This window comes from Oreochromis aureus, linkage group 14, assembly GCF_013358895.1.
Source record: "Oreochromis aureus strain Israel breed Guangdong linkage group 14, ZZ_aureus, whole genome shotgun sequence".
Classification (NCBI taxonomy): domain Eukaryota; kingdom Metazoa; phylum Chordata; class Actinopteri; order Cichliformes; family Cichlidae; genus Oreochromis; species Oreochromis aureus.
In genome coordinates, this window is record NC_052955.1 from 37038496 (window position 1) to 37060307 (window position 21812).

Genomic DNA, 21812 nt, shown 5'->3' on the forward strand with positions numbered 1-21812 from the left:
ACATAGCCGATTATTAGAGAGAGGTTGATCATATTTAAGATCGAAGAATTAATTAATGGCAGGACTTCTTTGAGCAGTTTTGTAGGAATGGGGTCTAAAAAGACACGTTGATGGTTTGGAGGAATTAATTATTGAAGTTAACTCAGAAAGATCAATTGGAGAAAAAGAGTCTAACTTAACACCGATGGTACTAAAAGTAGCTGTAGATAATATTACATCTGTGGGATGATTATTGGTAATTTTTCTCTAATGATAAAAATTTTATTTGTGAAGAAGTTCATGAAGTCATTACTAGTTAACGTTAAAGGGATTGTTGGCTCAGTAGAGCTCTGACTTTTGTCAGCCTGGCTACAGTGCTGAAGAGAAACCTGGGGTTGTTCTTATTTTCTTCAATCAGTGACGAATAGTAAGATGTTCTGGCTTTGCGGAGGGCTTTCTTATAAAGCAGCAAACTATTTCTCCAGGCTAAATGATGATCCTCTAAATTTGTGACACGCCATTTCCTCTCCAGCTTACGAGTTATCTGCTTTAGGCTACGTGTTTGAGAATTATACCACGGAGTCAGGTACTTGGATTTGAGGCTTTAGTTTTCACAGGAGCTACAGTATCCAGAGTCGCACGTAGAGAGGAGGTAAAATTATTAACAAGATAATCGACCTCTGTTGGAGTAGCGTTCAGATAGCTGCTCTGCTCTATGTTGGTACAGGGCATTGAAGATGATAACAGTGGGTGGATTATATTCTTAAACTTAGTTACAGCACTTTCAGAAAGACATCTACTTTGATAAAGTCTACTCTCCACTGCTGTGTAATCAATTATTGTAAATGTAAATGTTATCAGGAAATGATCAGACAGCAGAGGGTTTTCAGGAAACACTGTTAAATGTCCAGTTTCTATGCCATATGTTAAAACAAGATCTAGAGTGTGATTAAGGTGGTGGGTGGGTTCTTTTACATTTTGAGAGAAGCCAATTGAGTCTAATAACAGATTAAATGCGATGTTGAGGCTGTCATTTTAGCATCTACATGGATGTTAAAATCACCCACAATAATTATTTTATCTGAGCTGAGCACTAAATCAGATAAAAGTCTGAGAAATCAGAGAGAAACTCTGTGTAAGGCCCAGGTGGACGATAGATGATAACAAGTAAGACTGGTTTCTGAGTTTTACAGCTGGGGTGGACAAGGCTAAGCATCAGGCTTTCAAATGAATTAAAAGTCTGTCTTGGTCTTTCGTTAATTAATAGACTGGTGTGAAAAATTGCTGCCACACCGCCCCTCGGCCTGTGCTTGAGTTTCTGGTAGTTAGAATGACTCGGGGTGTTGATTCATTTAAACTAACATACTCATCCTGCTGCAACCAGGTTTCTGTAAGGCAGAGTAAATCGATTTGTTGATCAATTATTAAGTCATGTACTAACAGAGACTTGGAGGAGAGAGACCTAATATTTAATAATCCACATTTCACTGTTTTACTCTTTGGTTCAGATGTGGATACTGTATTGTTCTTTCTTTGTGATTTTTTTATGTTTAAGTTGTTTATTGCTGGTTTTGGTTTGTTTTTGTCTTTTGGGAGCTGACACAGTCTCAATGGAGATGGTTTTGGGGGGTAGCAGGAGGAGAGAAGCTGCAGAGAGGCGTGTAAGACTGCAACTCTGCTTCCTGGTCCCAACTCTGGATAGTCATATTTTGGGGGTTTAATAAATTGGTCCATATTTCTAGAAATGAGAGCTGCTCCATCCAAAGTGGGATGGATGCGTCTCTCCTAACAAGACCAGGTTTCCTCCAGAAGGTTTGCCAATTATCTATGAAGCCCACATCGTTTCTGGGACACCACTCAGACAGCCAGCAATTTAAGGAGAACATGCGGCTAAACATGTCACTCCTGGTCTGATTGGGGAGGGGACCAGAGAAAACTACAGAGTCCGACATTGTTTTGGCAAAGTTACACACCGATTCAATATTGATTTTAGCTGCTTTGAAAATCTACTTCTGTCCCAGTGCCACTGGTGTTTCATGTCATGCTGCCCACCCTGCCGGGCAGCTGGGTGGGCAGGTGACATGGACACCCAAGTTTCTGAATGGAATAACTCGAAAACAAAGTGACGTAGGAGTTCAGATTTATACAGTAGGTCTGTCTACTAAAAAAGCATAATCTTCTCGCGTAATTTTGAATCTCAGTGACCTTGACCTCAAGGTCAGAGATCATAGGTTAAGGCTACGTCCAGACTAATGCGTTTTCGTTTGAAAACACATCGTTTTCTCACCGTTTTGGCCTTCCGTCCACACTGAGACGGCGCTTTCCTCAAAGAAAAAAGCAGCGTTTTGAAAACACATACATTTCAAAATGCAGCTGTCCCGTCACAGTTTGGACACACGAAAACGCAGACTTTCTAAAACGATGACGTATTTTAGTCATGTGATGCAGTCGTGTGACCAATGAAAACAAAGATAGCGGAGTGCATTATACAGCGGTTGTTTTGATTGCTGTCAATTTTTACAGCCCTGAAAAAGATGAATATCAGTTTGTACATGCTCCAGATAGCTTTTCTTAAAATTCTTTAATTCTCACTCGCTTTTGCACATGCGCAGGACTGGAACGTAAGCGTTTTCATCCGTTTCAATGTGGACGCACAACTCTGTGAGGACGACTGAAAACGCTAGTGTGGACGCGGAGCGTTTTCAGATGAAAACGCCGTTTTCAAATCTATCCGGGCTAGTGTGGACGTAGCCTAAGTTTTCTTAAATTCTTGTTAATGTGATAACTCAAGAACGCAGTGATGTAGGAGTCTGAAATTTATACTATATCTACTAAAATTCCCTGATAGTTTGTATCTCAGTGACCTCGACCTCAATGTAAGAGTATTGTTGTTTACGTATCGTTGAAAACGTAATCTCTCTCAAGGTCAGAGATGAAGTTTTCTGAAATTCATGTTAATGTAATAACTAGAAGGAGCTACTCAGAGACTGAGCAGTACCACTGGCCGCCACCAGTATTTTTATTTATTAATTTTTTTGTTCTGGCCTTTGGTAGGGATGCGTTCTCTCCCTTGCCTCGGACTCTCTCTCCTTGTCTCTCTCTTTCCTCACATGTGAAGCTGTAAACCTGTATACAGCATGTGGCTTTGCTTCATTAACCCAACAAAATATCTGTTAAATTTATTTACATACATTTACATACTGCTTTTAAGTTGTGTTGTGTTTATTACACTACTATGCAAAAGTCTTGAGTCTTTTTTCCTTCTCAGCGTTTTTTAGGATGCTTTTTCAGTCATTTTCTGTCTGGTTCTTGTATCTGACCATTTTCTGAAGACTGTTTTGTTTATTAAGGCACTTTGCTTCTAGTAGCCTGTAACAAAAACACATAATTTGTTCCCAGTTCTTCAGATGAATCTTTGAAAAATTCCAAACATAAGTTTGACAGCTAGAAGATTTAAAAAAAAAAAAAAAATTATTTATATTTTTACGCTTTTTTTTACACTTTTTAAATTTTGTTGTTATTTTGTTTTACAGCACTTTATGATAATGGCTGTGAAAAATCTTTTTTTGAATACACTTTACTTAATTACTTACTTAAAAAATGGGTCATTACAAGAATATTACCTAACACGAGACCTGAAAGATGCATCTGGCTCTTCAGCTGATCCTTCCATCTAGCCATCTATTATTCACTGAAGCTTCATCAGAAATGGTCTCAGTTGAAGGGTAACTTTCAAAAAACTGTTCTTAAGAAAGGGGAAACAGGAAAGGCGGAGGTATGCTAAATTACACAAGAACTGGACTAATAATCAGTGACATCAGGTCTTGTGAAGTGATACAAAATTTCTGATTTTTGGTTTAATTTGTCATCAGTATGTAGAGAGGAGGTCAGGAGTGATAGTCTAATGCAATCTGTACCACAAGGTGGAGGCACTGTTATGGTTTGCAGCTGCATTTCAGCCACTGGTGTTGGGGATCTTATCAAAATGAAAATAAATGTAGAAGAGTACTGAGAGATTTCGATCCACCATGCATTACCATCTAAAAAATTCCTGTAGACTACTTAAAGAAATTTAAAGAAAGCTTGTGTAAGAGAGTTCAGGCTGCGTTAAACTGTAAAGGTAGAATTATATCGTATATTGACTTTCATGCCTGTTAAAATTGTAAAAACTCTATTTTCCCTTTATACACTGTATTTCCATTTATTTTTCTGCATTTTAAAAAATCACTACACCCATTTCCAGTTTTCCTGGGAAGTCATAAAGAAATAAAAGATGGCTCAAGACATTCGCACTATACTCTATACTTGAAATAGTCTTTAATGATTTTTTGTTTTTTTGTGAGATAATGGACTGCACGGAACTGTACAATATGTTATAATTATATTTTCTTATTGTGGTTGTGCAGGTTTAAGTGCTGGTGGAATTTGAGATCACCCTTTTTTCTTTTTTTTGTTTACATATTTCTTATAAGTAATCCCCAACTACTAAACTGCACGCATATCAGATGAAAAGGAAAATGTTAGAAGTTGGCTACACATCATACTTCAACCACTGCCTGTTTAGGTGACGTCTACAAAACGTGTGGATTATATAAAAAAGCTTTCAGAGGAAAACCTGGTCTTATTAGGGGAAATAGCATATCTCTAACCTTAGATGGTAGGTGTCATTTCTAGAAGTTTGTAGTATTTATTAAAGCTTCCAAAATGTGACCACCCAGATTTCCAAAATCCTATCCTAGAGATTGTCTGCTCATAGACCAACGAGAAGTGTCTCAAAGAAACCTGCTTCCAGGAGAAAAAAATGTTAGTGTGAATGTATCAACACCATGTGAGAAATGTTACATAATGGGAAAGTTTGTAGAATAAAAATTTGACCTTGTATTTTCACATTTTTACTTGTAAGACATTTTCACTTGTGTTTTAAATTCACAGTTACCTAAAAATAAAAACATTTTTTTTGTGGTAAACGTGTTGCAAAACCCACCTTTCTTTCAACCAGCAAAAATGAGGTTGAAAGAGAATTTTGTATATCGGCAACTGCTAACTAGTTATCCAGGATAAATGCACTGATGTGTATGCTTCTGTGACATTAGTGTTTGCTCAGATACAGTGGCTTGCAAAAGTATTCGGCCCCCTTGAACTTTTCCACATTTTGTCACATTACAACCACAAACATTAATCAATTTTATTGGAATTCCACGTGAAAGACCAATACAAAGTGGTGTACACTTGAGAAGTGGATTGAAAATCATACATGATTCCAAACATTTTTTACAAATAATTGAAAAGTGGGGTGTGCATAATTATTCAGCCCCCTTAGTCAATACTTTGTAGAACCACCTTTTGCTGCAATTACAGCTGCCAGTCTTTTAGGGTATGTCTCTACCAGCTTTGCACATCTAGTGACTGAAATCCTTGCCCATTCTTCTTTGCAAAACAGCTCCAGCTCAGTCAGATTAGATGGACAGCGTTTTTGAACAGCAGGTTTCAGATCTTGCCACAGATTCTTGATTGGATTTAGACACCAGACAGGTCAGGGATAAAGTTATTGAGAAATTTAAAGCAGGCTTAGGCTACAAAAAGATTTCCCAAGCCTTGAACATCCCACGGAGCACTGTTCAAGCGACCATTCAGAAATGGAAGGAGTATGGCACAACTGTAAATCTACCAAGACAAGGCCGTCCACCTAAACTCACAGGCCGAACAAGGAGAGCGCTGATCAGAAATGGAGCCAAGAGGCCCATGGTGACTCTGGACGAGCTGCAGAGATCTACAGCTCAGGTGGGGGAATCTGTCCATAGCACAACTATTAGTCGTGCACGGCACAAAGTTGGCCTTTATGGAAGAGTGGCAAGAAGAAAGCCATTGTTAAAGGAAAACCATAAGACGTCCCGTTTGCAGTTTGCCACAAGCCATGTGGGGGACACAGCAAACATGTGGAAAAAGGTGCTCTGGTCAGATGAGACCAAAATGGAACTTTTTGGCCAAAATGCAAAATGCTATGTGTGGCGGAAAATGAACACTGCACATCACTCTGAACACACCATCCCCACTGTCAAATATGGTGGTGGCAGCATCATGCTCTGGGGGTGCTTCTCTTCAGCAGGGACAGGGAAGCTGGTCAGAGTTGATGGTAAGATGGATGGAGCCAAATACAGGGCAATCTTGGAAGAAAACCTCTTGGAGTCTGCAAAAGACTTGAGACTGGGGCGGAGGTTCACCTTCCAGCAGGACAACGACCCTAAACATAAAGCCAGGGCAACAATGGAATGGTTTAAAACAAAACATATCCATGTGTTAGCATGGCCCAGTCAAAGTCCAGATCTAAATCCAATCGAGAATCTGTGGCAAGATCTGAAAACTGCTGTTCACAAACGCTGTCCATCTAATCTGACTGAGCTGGAGCTGTTTTGCAAAGAAGAATGGACAAGGATTTCAGTCTCTAGATGTGCAAAGCTGGTAGAGACATACCCTAAAAGACTGGCAGCTGTAATTGCAGCAAAAGGTGGTTCTACAAAGTATTGACTAAGGGGGCTGAATAATTACGCACAGCCCACTTTTCAGTTATTTATTTGTAAAAAATGTTTGGAATCATGTACGATTTTCGTTCCACTTCTCACGTGTACACCACTTTGTATTGGTCTTTCACGTGGAATTCCAATAAAATTGATTCATGTTTGTGGCTGTAATGTGACAAAATGTGGAAAAGTTCAAGGGGGCCGAATACTTTTGCAAGCCACTGTATTTGACAGATGTTCAGTCCACATACCAGCAGTGTCTTCTCACTTAGTTTCTACCAGCGTTGTCAGTAAAAGAGGGCTGTTAGTTAATTCAATTTTATTTATATAGTGCCAAATCAGCCTCAAGCGCTTTATATTGTAAGGTAAAGACGCTTAATGGACCCAGCAATCAAATTACCTCTTTGACTGAACATTTGTCAACAGTGGGAAGGAAAGGGCAGAAACCTCCATGACCAGTTGGTTGTGATGGGAGGAAAACAACATAAAGACACACTGTGGAAGAGAGACAGAGATTATTGATAACTACTGATTTAATGCAGAGTGCTGTGTTTAACACATAGTGAGTGAAGAAGAAATGGTACTGGTCTCCAACTAAGGGAGGATTTGGGGTCTCCTGATCCAGCCCTAACTATATGCTTTAGCAAAAAGGAAAGTTTGAAGCCTAATCCTAAAAGTAGAGACTGTGCCTGTCTCTTGAAGCCTTTTCAGGGAGTTTTTAGCACATCCTGATAATAACGAATTACAGCAGTCCAGCCTAATAGTAATAAATGTATGAACTAGTTTTTCAGTGTCACTCTGAGAAAGAATGGTTTTCATTTTAGAGATATACCACAAACTGAAGCAAACAGTTCTGCATATTTGTTTAATATGTGCATTGAAAGACACATCCTGGTCATAAATAACTCAAAGTATCTTGTGGGTGTTACTGGAGGCCAAGGTAATGCCATCCATACCATATTTCTAATATTTTTAGGGCAAAGTCCAATAACCTCAGTTTTATCTGAATTTAGAAGCAGAAACTTAGAGGTCATACAGGTCGGAGAGTCTGACTTATCACAGGAGCGCATTCAGTGAGAGACTGACATTACCCAGGTGCACCACTGCACGACATTGGTGCCTGCCTGTGACCACCACTCTGTACAACATAATACACAGTACACACTGCAGTAGTTCACACCTTTAATACCTGCACTTCCTCTAGAGTGAAAATAACTAAAATAATTTTTAAGGTACAATTTTATTTTGTGTTAGATGACTAGTGACAAAACCAAGAACGTAGTGGAAAACAAGGACACTAAAAATAAAAACAGTCTAAGGGGGTCACTTTTGTACTGCCCCAGAAATGAGTTTAATTTTACAAAAACAAGAATATACTGTACATTAATATACTGTACTGTACTCTACACTTTCACACTCTGTCTCTTAAGCAGAAAATGGTTCTCCAGTGTTTGCTAACCACACTGAAACAGGAAAATTCACCCACCCAAACATAATTAAGTTTCTTAAAAAGCACAATCGTGATTACAGACAGCATGTCCAGACAAAAAATGGAACAGAAAGGCAACAAAGAGAAATACAAGGAAGCCTTGCTTGGGTTTAGATATTCTTGTCTCACATTATCTTACTGGGTGGATTACATCATACTAGAAGTGAGGAAAAGCAAGGCCCAAATGTGAGTGAAGGAACGTGACACAGATTTTTAATTTTTTTCCTGGTTAGCACAGTGGAGATCACACAGAACAGACTAAAAGGTTGGTGCATTTGGAAACTGTGGCTGTTACCATGTTGTATAGTCAAGACAAGGATGTGTCTGAAATAAGGGTTTTTATAAATAAAAAGTATATAAATTAATCATTTGTTTTTAATTTCATCCAGTCCAGTAATGGTGGAACATGGTTTGATTTCCAGAGACAGGATATAAAAAGAGCAAGAAAGGAACTTTACGTGTGGGAAAATCTTTCTTTACTTCTACTTTCTATGGACAGATTAAAGGTGTACAAGCATGCACCATGTGTGTATTGTAAATTCAGTGTAGGTTTAAAGTAACTGAGTGAAATGAGGGACAAGCCATGATTAAAATGTCAATCTACACATTTGTCAATGTTTTTGTTCTGTAACTGTAAATTCAAAACACAAGTGTGTGGGGGGAAAAAATACAAGTATATAAGCACTCACATTCTTGCAACATATTTAGCTTGATACAGTCATATGAGTCACACTGTCAGAATCTTTGAAGCACAGCCCAAGATGGAGGAATGTTAGCCTCTTTAGCCCTAGCTAATCATTCACCCAAAGACCCAGACATTTATAATTTATTTGAAAATCATATATTTGGCCTTGCTCACCCTAACAGAAAAAACAAACACACACAGTTTCATTTGAGAGACTGACGTTTTGGTTTTATTTTATACTAGAAAGGCTAAAACCCTTGTTAATGTGTTGTACCCCATCCCCACCTACACAAAACTTGACTAAGTGATCAAGTTGATTCCAAGGGTAATGGCAGTGCTCCCCTTGTTTATGTAACCCAATATGTGTCTGTATTTCTGAATAGGCATAAGTGACTGGCAGTGGAACCACTCAGGGCCACGAAAAGGTAATCCCGTAGCAGAAATAGCAGAAATCCCTAATTATTTAAGCATAACCTCTGCAAAACATTAGTGGCCAGTTTTAATTCATGTTCTACCATGTTGCCTAAGTACAAAGAGTTTTTTTTTTTTTTCTTGAAGCACTGGTACAGTTGAGGCTATTCTCATGTGTAGATAATAGATATTTTGCTAATGTAAGGTTAAATTTCATGAAGCAGGATCAGTAGATCAATTAAATTAACCACAAAAAGGACCATAGCACTCGGGGTAGATGTGCACTCCTTTACATTTCATCACAGGCCATCTGCTATTACCGAGCTGTCATTTCTGTCTGGACTTTGAAATTTAGTTGTTGCTTTTGAGAACGGATCACAAATGACCCAGCAATGTGCCAATTATCTGTGGGCAAGAGTGAAACTAGTCAGTGATCCTGAGCTTACCTAGGCCTGCTAATTACTGGTCTAAGTCCTACACTGCAGTGTGTGTCCAACCTTAGGAATATGCAGAACTTAAGATGTCCTTAATATGTTTCTGTTTAAATTTTTTAATTATAACATTAACAATAATTAACTGGTTAGTCTATTGATCCTGCTTTTTGAATTTACCCCTCAGGTGAGTTGACGGTAGGAGAGATTTTAAATAACTCCTTCCAAGTCCTAATTGACAACTCTCATAAAGGTAGGTTTCTTCAAATATATTACCACAGTTGACACTATGTGATAATGATGTATTGATATTTTCAGTCACCCACAGCCAAGGAGCTGAGAGGGCTGTTGTCTTTCCTTGTTTTGAAAGGGTAATATGTATCTATAAGGCTGACCAGCCCTAAATGTGTTTCTTTTTTTCTTTTCTAATACAGATGCCAACAACTTACACAACAGCTCTGCGGCTACGACACCTGTCACCAACTCTGCAGCCAACACCTCTGCTGTGAACCGCAGTGTCAATTCCAGCAATGCTGTTACCATCACAGCTCAGATTAATACTGCCACCAGCACCGTTAACATTACATCGCCAGTTAACCTGCAGCACCCTGTCACCATCACTGGCCCTGTGAACCTGACCTCTGTTGGAATCCCTACAACAGCACACATGAATATTGCCCACCCGGTAGCTATCACCACTCCTATGTCCATGAATATAACTGGGCCACTCAATATTGCCATGAGGCCCATGGAGTCTATGCCTTTTCTTTCCCAGGTTCTGCCATCCTCCCCTCCTTGGTAGAACTTTTGTTCCTGATGTAACAGTTAGTAATGTTTTAACTGCCTAATAACGGACAAAGCCATTAGATATTAGTAAAACCTCCCTCTAAATGAGTTGATAGTGTACTGGGCATAAAAAGGTGAACTATTGTGTCACGTAGATAGTAACCAACGATTGTTACTTACAGAGGTCAGCATTATTACAACATTATGTGGTAATTATGAATTTTATTTTTAGTTAGTACAGAAAATACATATTTTTGTAACTTAGCAATGGTCAGAAATTAATTAATCAGAGTACTAGCATGTACATAAATTGTTCTTTTATAGAATATATATGCATTTTGTTTTATGTATTTTACCTTAGGACATTAGTAGAAATGTTTTAATAGGGGAAGACTTTGTTGATTGTGAGTTGGGTTTCTTTTGTTTGTTTGTTTTAGTTTTGTGTTTGTTTGTTTTTTGCCTAATTCAGTGAACCTGAAAAACCACAGTCCTACATCATATTGATGCAAAATCTGTAAATCCAATAATATGTCCAGTAATATTGATAAATGGTTGTCAAACCTATTAGTTGGATTCCTGAAGGCAGAGCCAGTCTTACATGTCCATGTTTTAAAGACCTTCCAGTGCTTGCTTTCAACGTCACAACTGAGCTCTCATGCTCAGATAATTCCAATTTGTTACATCGTCATCATTTAACCAGATAACATGTGATTTCATAGTTTGGGAGAAGTGGAAATAAGTTTAAGCCAAAGAATTTTATAAATGTAATTTTGCCCATGAATGATATTTTCAAAAAGAAGGGGGGAAATCTTTTAAACAGTATGGAGATTTTTTTCATCTGAAAACCAGAGAGAATAAATTGTGGCCTTTAAAGAGACTAACACGGTAGATGGTAACGTGTCCTGGTCATCACACGATTACGCTCAAATGTTTCCAGGACCCAATATATTGCTCAAAAATGAATTCTACTTTTTGTACCATTTTAATATTTGATAATGCTAATATTGATGTATTAGTCTATTGTATTACTCACAGTTGATCATGTGAACAGTTTTAATTACACCTATAGACTCAAACCAAAAAGTAGGTTCCTTCACTTAAACATGGTTTGAAATTATTGGGCAGTTATTACACTTCCAGCTGTTCCATGTTAAACTACTTTGTATTTGCATTTTACCCTTTTACAAATATGTATAATTTTACTGTAACAGTTGACATTGAGCAAACTCAGTGCAGGAGTCTTTATCGTGAACGCAATATACTGTAGGGAGACAAACCATTCAAGATTGTTATTTTCAAGTTATTTGACAAGACACTGTTGATCTTATGAGAAGTAAATATTATATTGTGCAACTGGACATCTTAAAATATGGATAATGTGTGATGCTATACTGATATTTAGGAAATGTCTAAATAATTGTGTTGCTTCTTCTTAAGGAAAGGGGTTTTTTGTCCTTTTTAGCTGATTTTTATTTTAGTGGACTTCTCAGTATTTTATATTTGATGTGTTTTAAAGTTAAAACAAGATGTTTATTTGGAGTATGTTTTGATAAATTTTACGCCCTTCCCCAGCAGAATTTCTACATTTAAAGTTGCTGGAAGCACAATCATTCCTTACTGCTGGAAACTCTAGACATGTTTATGTGTAACTAAGTTTGGGGGGGTTGTATTATTTTGTATTTGAACATGACAGGTGAAAGTATTGCTTCCTTAAAAAAATGTCACCTAGGCTTTGCCTCTTAAAATCTTGGTATTATCAAAAGTCAAACATTAAATTGAGCTTTTTTTAAGACTGTTTAAATGTGAAAGCCAAAAGAGAAGACATTAAATTTAAGTGGCGCAGTCCCAAAGTTTCTGTGATGTGTTCAGTTGGTTAGATTTTTAATTTAGAATTTAGCAGATGTAGGATCCCATCACTCTCCATCATTTGTGTCAACATGTCGGACATTTTACACTCACCTTTTTTTCTTTTCTTTTTTTCTGTTTTTTTTTTTTTTAAACCAATAATGTAAAACACTATTTTATTGCCTTTACCCATGGTAGATAAAACCTTTCTATTAACTACATGTTATTGGTGCAAAGACTTCATCAACACTGATGTGGCCGTCCAGCCTGGAGAGAAAGGAGAATAAGGAGTCTTATACAGAAGCCTGGTGTCACTTTATTTTTATTATGAGAAAAATCCCATTAACAAGGAAATCATGTTTTACTTGCTGCAGTTTGTATACAGCCGCAAATGTCCAAAAACATTTGGACACGATTTTTTTTAAATTTTGCCTTTTGTACACCATCTCACTGGATTTTAAGACAAATGATTAGGATGTGATTAAAATGCAGACTTTCAGTTGTAATTTAAGAGGTTTTACATGAATTCTGTATTAACTATTATGAATTAGAGCAGCTTTTTTTACAGGCTCCAACTTAGACGGCTGACAAGCAGTTTCATGGCAAAGTGACACCTCTTCTTTTATTATTTTATGACCAATTTAGCAGGTAAATTATCTGGATATCACATGTTGAATTTGCATTTGGTTATTAACCTCAATATTAGTGGGAGGCAAACCATTGGTTAGACTCAAGAAAAAGAAAGCCAGGTTAGAAAACATTTTGGTTTTGTCTTGGACAAATAAAACCAATGTTATCTTTTACCAGAATTGTAGGAAGAGATCCGAAGCATACTACATAATTTGTCAAACAAAGCCTTGGCACGGGCATGTACAGCTGCCACAAATATTTATTGATGATGTGGCTTCTAATAGGATGAATTCTGAAGTGTACAACTATACTTTCTCTTTCTGTTAATGGGGCAAATAGATAATGACGCAAGGTAGATTGCAAAACCAGCCCAAGAGAAAAAGAAGTGAGATATGTTCATTGGCCAAACCAGTCACCTGATCTCAATTCATATTATTCAGTTACTAAAGACAAAACTCGAGGCAGAGAGACCTAGGCAGGGCAAGATGTCCACATCTTGGTGATGTCCATGGGTTGAAGACTTCTGCCAGTCATTGACTGCAAAAGATATTCATCAATTTTATTACTGTTGCTAAACATTGGTAAACAGATAAAGCAATACTTTGAAAAACTCTTGAATTAAGGCAGAAAATGTGCTTCTTAATCACATCTTGGTTATTTTTTTTAACTGAATTATATTGATTTTTAATTTTTTGTTTTCAAAATTAAAATTACCAGTGTGGTGCTTTAAGTACGACATAATAAAAATGTTCTTCAAATGCTTATGAATTTAATTATACCTTATCCCTCCAATACTGAATACTAAGTGTTGTCTGTCATCTAAGATTACCAAAATAGGAAAATGGTCATAGTACAAAGTTATCTACATGTTGTCCACTCCAAATGGTGCTACTAATTAGAGACTGAACATGAAGCCATTAATTACTTCTAGAATAATCCCCAGTGCAATAGTATAGTAGGATATTAGGTCTTGTTTGTATTTCCATTAGCTGTGGCACAGTGTTAGTAATATCAAACTATAGCAGCACAGATCAAACCTGTCAGCAGAGAAATGTTCTTGATTTTTGTAATTTGTTTAGGAAAGTTATCTGTTGCTAGAAAGAGAGAAATAAACTACAGCCTTATTCTGTGTAAAAGCAGAGTTTTCTCTGTAGGTTTTATATGCTTCCTTATTTTATTTATTTTGTTGTTGTTGTTGTTTTCTTGTCACTCTAGCACCCTAGATAATTGGGATAATTAATAAAGAACATTTGCCTAGGTGTAACTAAAAGAGCAAGATGCTAAAGGATGGGTGTTGTGTTACTGATGTTATTACTTAGTAGTTTTGACATTTTGCAACCATGTGCATTCAGCATCCACTAAGTTGCCCTTAGAGGTTACAGGCTCATGACTCTAAACGTTTACATACCTTTTCCTGCTGTTTCATCCATTTAATTTTCATTTGTGCCCCCCTCATTTGAGACTTGTGAGCTTGCACATATTCTGCTGCTCTCTTGGGCAGGAATAGGTTTACAGAGCACATGATATCTGGAGATGTCTCCTTGATTGTTTGAAAAGGTGAACATGTTTCCTGGCTGTGAGTGTCTTGAGCAACATGAATATACAGTTTTTTGATACTTGGATTTTGTAGTTTTTCACCCTTTTACAGTGTAGGAATTCCGTAGCACCTGCAGTAAATGGTAAGATGTGGGGACTACAGGACAATGGTACATAGAGGGGCATTCCAGTTTGGTGTAACTGGACAATGACTGTCAGTCCCACTTCACCTGGCTCATCTGTATGTTTGTAACTCAGTTGTTTAGCTCATTAATTTCATTTTTTTTTGTATGCTAACAGTCTCCAAGGGAAGGTGCTTTTAATTTTAAATGGCATTATTTGTTGAAAATATATTTCCTGGGTTTTTTTGTTTGTTTTTTAATGTGGCATTTGGATGATGAGTTGATTAGAAGGTAATTAGAAGGGTGAAGACTTTTTATAAAAACAAAAACACTAAAAAAAAAACAGGGTGAAAGATTAGTATGTGGCGTCATTTGTCCTTCTTTAGTGGCTGGTTAACAAGTGTGCCTAAAATACTTTACAAGACTTTTCTCACACATTGATACTTCCTCTTCTAGTTAAGCTGTGCAAGAGAATAGTCTTGTGAAGGAATCCTTCATTAGTTCAAACGGCCTAGGGTCCTGCATGGCCAGTTTTTGGCTTTGTTCTTTAAAGCTAACAATAGTGAACTTAATGTTTTCTACTTAAGGACTAATCTTGAAACACAAATTGATTGATCTTTAAAATAGCATGCTCCTGTTAACGTATCATTGACATTTCTCTGTGTGGTTTCACTTTGTAATCCAGCCTAATATGAAAAACAATTTGTTTGGCCAAATAATTATTTCAGTTTTATTTTGCTTTTTGTTTTGTTTTTTTGTGAAGTTTGTAATTTGGCAGATGTGAAGGCAAATGAATGTATATCTTTGTATAAACTATTTAGTTCAGAAGACATGTTAGTTATGACACGCAAGGAAAAAAAACTTTTATAAATCCTTTTTGTATTAGAACATTAACAGTGGTAATTTTTGTATATATGAAGATTAGGCTTTCTGATTAGCAGAAAGGTAAAACATTCCTACATTTTTTTAAATGTATGTCCATTGAGAATAATTATGTAAACATATTTCCAATGTTTTATGTGCCTTTTATTTTAATTTGTTTAAATAAAAGAAAATAATCAAACTTGTTTGTGGATAGATTGAGTCTCATTCAAGATGAATTTCTGGAGTGATGCAGATCTTCTAGATGCGAGAAGTTGTGGTGACTAATAATTTATGTTGCTTTTACTAGATTTAGTTGAGATTTCTGAGAGGTTATCTTTGTTGAAACCCACAAAACAAATAAATAGCGGAAAATGGATAGATCGATCAAGACCACAATACAGTTTCGTGTTGGAGTGGCTGATCTTTGGCAGTGGAGTGGCTGCTTCGAACTCCCGCTCACACACGCTAATCCTAACCCACCAGACAGGTGTCTGCACTCATAATTTTGCCAACATGAAACTGTTCAGTAAATCTTCTTGGCATCGTTACTATTCTTCACACAAACTTTTCTGTGATGTGAGGATTGTCAGCCTAACTACGGCTCACACTTTGTTATCTGCACTCCGATTGGATGTTAGTCCATGCATGCTACACTGTCAGTTTGACAGTCCAGCCAGATGAACCTGTGACACACCTGCATTCTGAGCATATTTCAGATCAGCACTTCCTGTTTCATTTTTAACACGTCAGACACTCTGCAGCTGCCAGTGTCAACATCCAGAGCCTTCAGGAACTCATGGCGAACCTTATTCACCCCAGGGGCTCTGCCAAGAAGTTGTTTAATTGCCTCATTGGCCTCACACCCCTGTGATGGACGAGTCACACCCCTCTGCTTCCTCTATAGAAGATGTCAGTGGGATTAAGGAGGTCCTTCAAGTATTCCTTCCATCGCCTGACAATATCTTCAGCTAAGGTCAGCAGTCTGTTTTGGTAGATCTCCGGTTTATAATAGCAGCAACATTAACGAGACTGGGACAGCTCTGTCTTAACGTGGCGACTTCCTTTATTGCCAAGCTGCAACAACAAACATACACGGCACAACCACCAGAGGGTGCTGCATGAACCATTGAATTAGTCCTTACCATAACACAGTCCACCACTGTACACAGTGAGGTAGAGCACCGCTTTCCTCTCCTGAGTTGCCTGACATCTTGCCACATACTCTTTGAGGCAGTTCAAAAGCCTTTTTCCATGGCCTCTCAGAACTCTAACCATACCAAGTTTTTGCTTCTGCCACTCCCAGAGCCACATTCTATTTGGCCTGTCGTTACCTATCAGCTGCCTCCTAAGTCCCACAGGCTAGCTAACCCCGATAGCTCTTTTTCCAGTCTGATGCCCCCCTTCATCTCTGGTGTCCATCATCTGGTTCGGGGGTTACCACCACGACAAGCACCAAACACCTTGCAGCTGCAAGTCAATGCACCAGCTTCAGCAATGGAGGTGCTGAACATGGTTCAATCTGACTCAATGTCCCCAGTCTGTTCCGGAATGCTGTTGAAGCTCCACGTTCCTGGCGCACTTAAATGTATAGCGAGGGTACACTAGGAATGCTGGATGTCTGTCCAGGATCCTCCCTGCCACCTTATCCAACTTACCACTAGTGTTTAGTTGACAGCTCCTCTCACCCGAGTGTCCAGAACATACTGCTGCTGATCTGATGATGTGATTCCAAAATTGATCATTGACCTGCAGACTAGGGTGTCCTGGTACCTGTCAGGCCGGGCCCCATGGACTAAGGCCCAGACACCATGCGTTTGCCCTTGGGCACCCTCCCCAGACCTGGCTCCAGGGCTTTAATGTATGCTAAACTGTAAACTGAATCCTCAAGGCAACCAGAGAAAAAATATAAAATTTATAGAGTTCTTTACCATATTTTTCCAATGGTAGGGTAATATGGAGTGCATATAGGCAATATTTTTAACGAAATTATATGGTTCGGCATTCAGCTTATTCACTTATCGGTATGTTCCTCTTAAATCAAAACAGGAGTGTATGTCTCGAAAAAGACAGAACTCTTAGGCAAGACAGCCTATCTTTTCCAAGAGGTCCCATAATAGGAATATGAATGAATTCAGAAAAGATCACATTCTGATTAACATTTCAGGGTTAGATAATTTCGGACATTAGCATAGCACAGTGGTTCACAAAGTGGGGCTCTCCCATTGCCGGGAGGGGGGAATCCTTGGACACTGCTAGCATAATGGACAGATTTTTGATGGGTTCCCACACAAACGCAAAGCAGAAGATGAAGAATATGTTTCCAAACCAATTTCCTTCCAAGGCAAATACTAGAAAATATGATGAAGCATATCTTGCCTTTGGCTTCACCTGCACAGTGGTGGGGCCAAGGTAGGTATCCTCAGCAGAATTTGTTTCCCCTGCGTCAGGAGCACACGCTGGGCTGTCCAAATCACGGACAAACAGTATCCCACATTCTTGATTTTTAGTTCACAAACACTTATTATAATGACTAAGTACTCCAGCTGTTTATGTTTTTAAACCCATTTTGCATAGAGCCATTTTTTAAAAAATATATTGATAGCAATGTTGAATATTATTACACAGGAGAAAAAAATAACTACACGTAAAATAATTACACCATAAAGATGATTTGTTTTTCTATTACATCCACACATACATCGGTATTTTTGAAAACAGAGACTTTCCGTTTTTGTATTTAACCTCCTAATACCCGAACTCTTCCATGGCATGCATTTTTAATTTCTCTTTGATATTTGAGCATATTGGCACCTGATGAATGTAAAATCAAAGAATTACCAATTTTTTTTTTACTAATTTTTGTTTCTAAGGAAAATGAGAGCCACATATGAGGATATTCATTTAAAAGTTTGATAGAACAGTTGCAGTATAATGTCCTCGTAAGTGGATATCAGGCCCTTGTAGAGCAAGATTTAGTATTTTGGTGTAAATAACCCAAAATGTGATGTCCACATATGTGGACGCCAGGTCCTAGAAGGTTAAAAAAAAATCCCATCCACACATGCAGTTTTGAAAAAATAAACCTTTGAAATAAATAAACCTTATGTATTTATGAAAAGTTTGCTCCAGTATTAAGGGGTCGATGCATTTAATAATGATAGTAATAAATTTTATTTTAGGTGCCTTTCAAAAAACTGACGGTCACTTTACACAAAAAGAGTTCAAAAATAACAATTAACTAAAATACCCATCAGGTCAAAAATAAATTTAGAGTATTTAAAACCACAAAGAACGGAAAATTTATGTGACAGGTTACAGACAGCCGGGTTAATCAGGTATGTTTTGAGATGGGATTTGAAAATGAACAGTCAGTGTTACAAATATCTGGTGGGAGGGAATTCCAGAAAGGTGACACTCTAAAGCCGGGGTAGGCAACCTTTCTGATGATGAGTGCCATCTAAAATTTCCTCAGAAGTCAATGTGCCATATAATTGCATTAGCAATAAATTTAATAACGCTCTATATTAACAGTTACACACTATATAGAACAACTTTTTAGAATTATATTTGTTCGTGTCATCCAGGGAAAGACGGATTTTGTTTTGAAGTTAGTTTGCTGTGTTTTAATGTGGAGTGTTTTTATTTATTTTTTGTATTGCATGTTTTGGTTATATCTTGTGGAGTGTTTTATTTACATTGCATGTTTTGGTTACATCTGTCCTGGAGAGACTCCGCCCTTTCCCGTTTTACTAATTTGACACACCTGATAGGTGACAGCGGGCGGTGATTTAGGGAGAGTGCTCAGAGACGCACAGGAGGGTCTGGTGAAGGTTGGGGTGCAGGCCGTGGGAGAGCATACGACACTAGCGATCAGAGAAGCGGAGGGAGCTGTTCTGCTGCTGGAATAACAACGAGGCCAGATCACGCTACGGTGGGAAATCAGTGGCAGCGGGACAGCGCCCTACCTCCCACGGCGAGACGGGCTGGTGCCGATTGGCGTGCTACAGGAAAGCGGCGGGCAGAGTTAAGAGCTCTGCCCATCCGGGGTAAGTCTCACGACTTATCCCACTCTAACAAACTGTAGCCACTATAAGAATAGTGACTGTTGCTGCCCCTCTCTTCCAGCACGCCGGAGCAGAAACACTGATAGGATGGCGAGGACGCCACCGGGTTTTCCCTTCTGCTCCGATTGGCTAGATTTTTAACTTTTGATTCAGGTGTGTTGAAACAGGGTGATATCTAAAACCTGCAGGACACCGGCCCTCGAGGCCTGGAGTTCGACGCCCCTGGCTTATGGTACGCAACCCTTGTGAGATATCTTATTGCCCTGCCTTTTATGCCTATCTTTGTTACATTCTCCATTTTTATTTTTAGCCTTCCCTGTCTATCCATCCATCTATTCTCTGCCGCATATATTTTAAGGGTTGCAGGGGGTGGGGGGGCTGTCACAGTCAGAGCTGGGAGCCCCCTTCCCTGACCAACATAAAATGAAAATCTCACATGAACATTTTTAAAGTCTGCTAAAACATATCCAGACATCATTTCCAAAGACCATTAGTAGTTTAACGTGTGGATCCAAAAAATTCCAGTTCTGTTGTTGGTTGGGGACACAAACCCTTGTCCAAGTGTTCTGCAGTTTCATTTCAAGGTTACACTAAACTCTTTCATTGCTCCTTTGTTTTCTTTTCTTGTCTGAACTCTTCATTCAAACCATTTGGTTTTTTTTTTAGCTCTTGAACTTTTGTTGAGAGACAGTTTCCATCAAGTTCCATGAAATTTTTTTGTGAAACCTCAAACGTCTACTTAAGCTTTGTGGGGTAGCTCAAGACCAGTGAGTAAATGAGGCCAAACAACATGGCGACTGCATTTGCAATGTTACCAAGGTCATGAAGCACATGGCTGCCTTAACCTCAGTGAGACTTAGTTTCTCTTGTAATGAAATTAGTAATGAAATTAGTTATTTAATAAAATTATTTTACTTTTTCTTTTATGTACTTTTATATAGTTCCTATGTACAGCACTCAGTCAGCTGTGGTTGTTTTAAAGTGCTTTATAAATAAAGGTGAAGATGATGACCTTGGTAGGTCATTTGTTGGTTCTGCAGCTTCCATCTTAATGGTGAAGATTCCCAGGATCATTTGCCGCATTGCCTAATGGTTGTCATCCTCAAAATTAAAATAAATAAATCTTTAGCCAGAACACAAACCTGCAAAAAACTCTTTTAGTTTCAATGGCATCCTCCTGCAGCAAAGAAAAGGGCAATGTGTAAGGTTGTTGCTGTATTGTGCAGTAAACAACACAAGAGGGAAAAAAAAAAAACTAAAAGCAAGAAACAAAGTAATCACTAAAAAGTCAAAAATAACTGAAATGTTAATAGTTTCTGCAGCTGAAAGTAGCAGTTTAAACCCTTTAAACTGTTAAAATTGCAAAAAATCTTGTGAGAAAAGGTTATTATAGAAAGAATAACAGGAACAAATGCCAGAACTTATAGCACACAAAAAAAACCCATACAGAGTTCAGAATAAGAAAGAGTAATTGAGTAACAGTTGCATTCACACAATAATAATAGAATTAATTCAATACAAAAATATAATTATGAACAGACGTTTGTTAGAAGAAAAAACAACAACAAAAATCACCTTGTCCAAGTCTGCCTTGATGTTCTTTGTGTTCACGAAGCTTTTCCTTCAGACGACTTTCATTAGCTACAGGGACAACAGAGTGGTGATCTAGCTGCTGTGTGAATTTGGATGTCAGTGGGACAGTGGTGATGTGGGCAAACTCTGCTTCCACCTGCAAACATGTAATATTTACAGTGAAAAACTTTTGTGGACCACAGCAATATGATGTAGGATAATGATAACAACAATGAAATCCATGAAATGCATTTTTATTTTCTGATTCATTTTAGTTAAAACAAATCGAAATATTATTATTATCATCATTATTATTATTATTATTATTATAAGTGACCTCACACTCAGAAAAGAGAGCTGGCCACCCTTTGAAATCAGCAATGGAAGTCTCGTCTTCAATCATCTCACCGGGAATCTACTGATCTCTGGGATGTCTAATCAACATGTGATCTACATCGGTGACTTCAGAGTGCATTCCAAGTTTTAAAGGTGCATGGACAATTTCAATATGTGCATGGATAAGGGTGTCTGTGGTCAAAGAGGCCATGGTTTAACCTGTAGTGCTTCAATCACAGATCTTGTAGTCTCTTGTGCTGCACGCTCTTTACACTTCCACATTCATGTTACTGAAACTGAAACAAAACACCATATCATATATTACTTGTTACTTTAAATATCCTCATTGAAAGTGTTAAGATACACTCTGCCCCCTTATTATGATCGATGATTACTTCTAAACATTTAATGGTGATGGGATTTATTTACCATTATGTAAGCGTCACAAATAAATGGACTTGTGCCTTTAGCAGAATGCATGCTTTTTAAAAATGAGATGTCCTGTAATAACATATTAACCAAACTTGTGGATATAAAATCACAG

General features: G+C 38.0%; 1 protein-coding gene across 4 annotated transcripts in view; it reads left to right on the forward strand.

The window, feature by feature from the left end:
- The window catches only part of vezf1b (vascular endothelial zinc finger 1b), a 51434-nt gene extending 35936 nt beyond the window's left edge, over positions 1-15498 (forward strand). The window contains exons 5-7 of one of the 4 annotated variants that reach the window (XM_031728631.2): positions 9055-9096; positions 9701-9766; positions 9948-15498. In XM_031728631.2, coding sequence (XP_031584491.1) covers positions 9055-9096; positions 9701-9766; positions 9948-10315 — 476 coding nt within the window. In that variant the 3' untranslated portion in view covers positions 10316-15498. The remainder of the gene's footprint in view (positions 1-9054; positions 9097-9700; positions 9767-9947) is intronic. The other 3 variants (XM_031728632.2, XM_039622561.1, XM_031728633.2) reach the window with 3 other exon arrangements.
- Positions 15499-21812: the final 6314 nt, after the last annotated feature.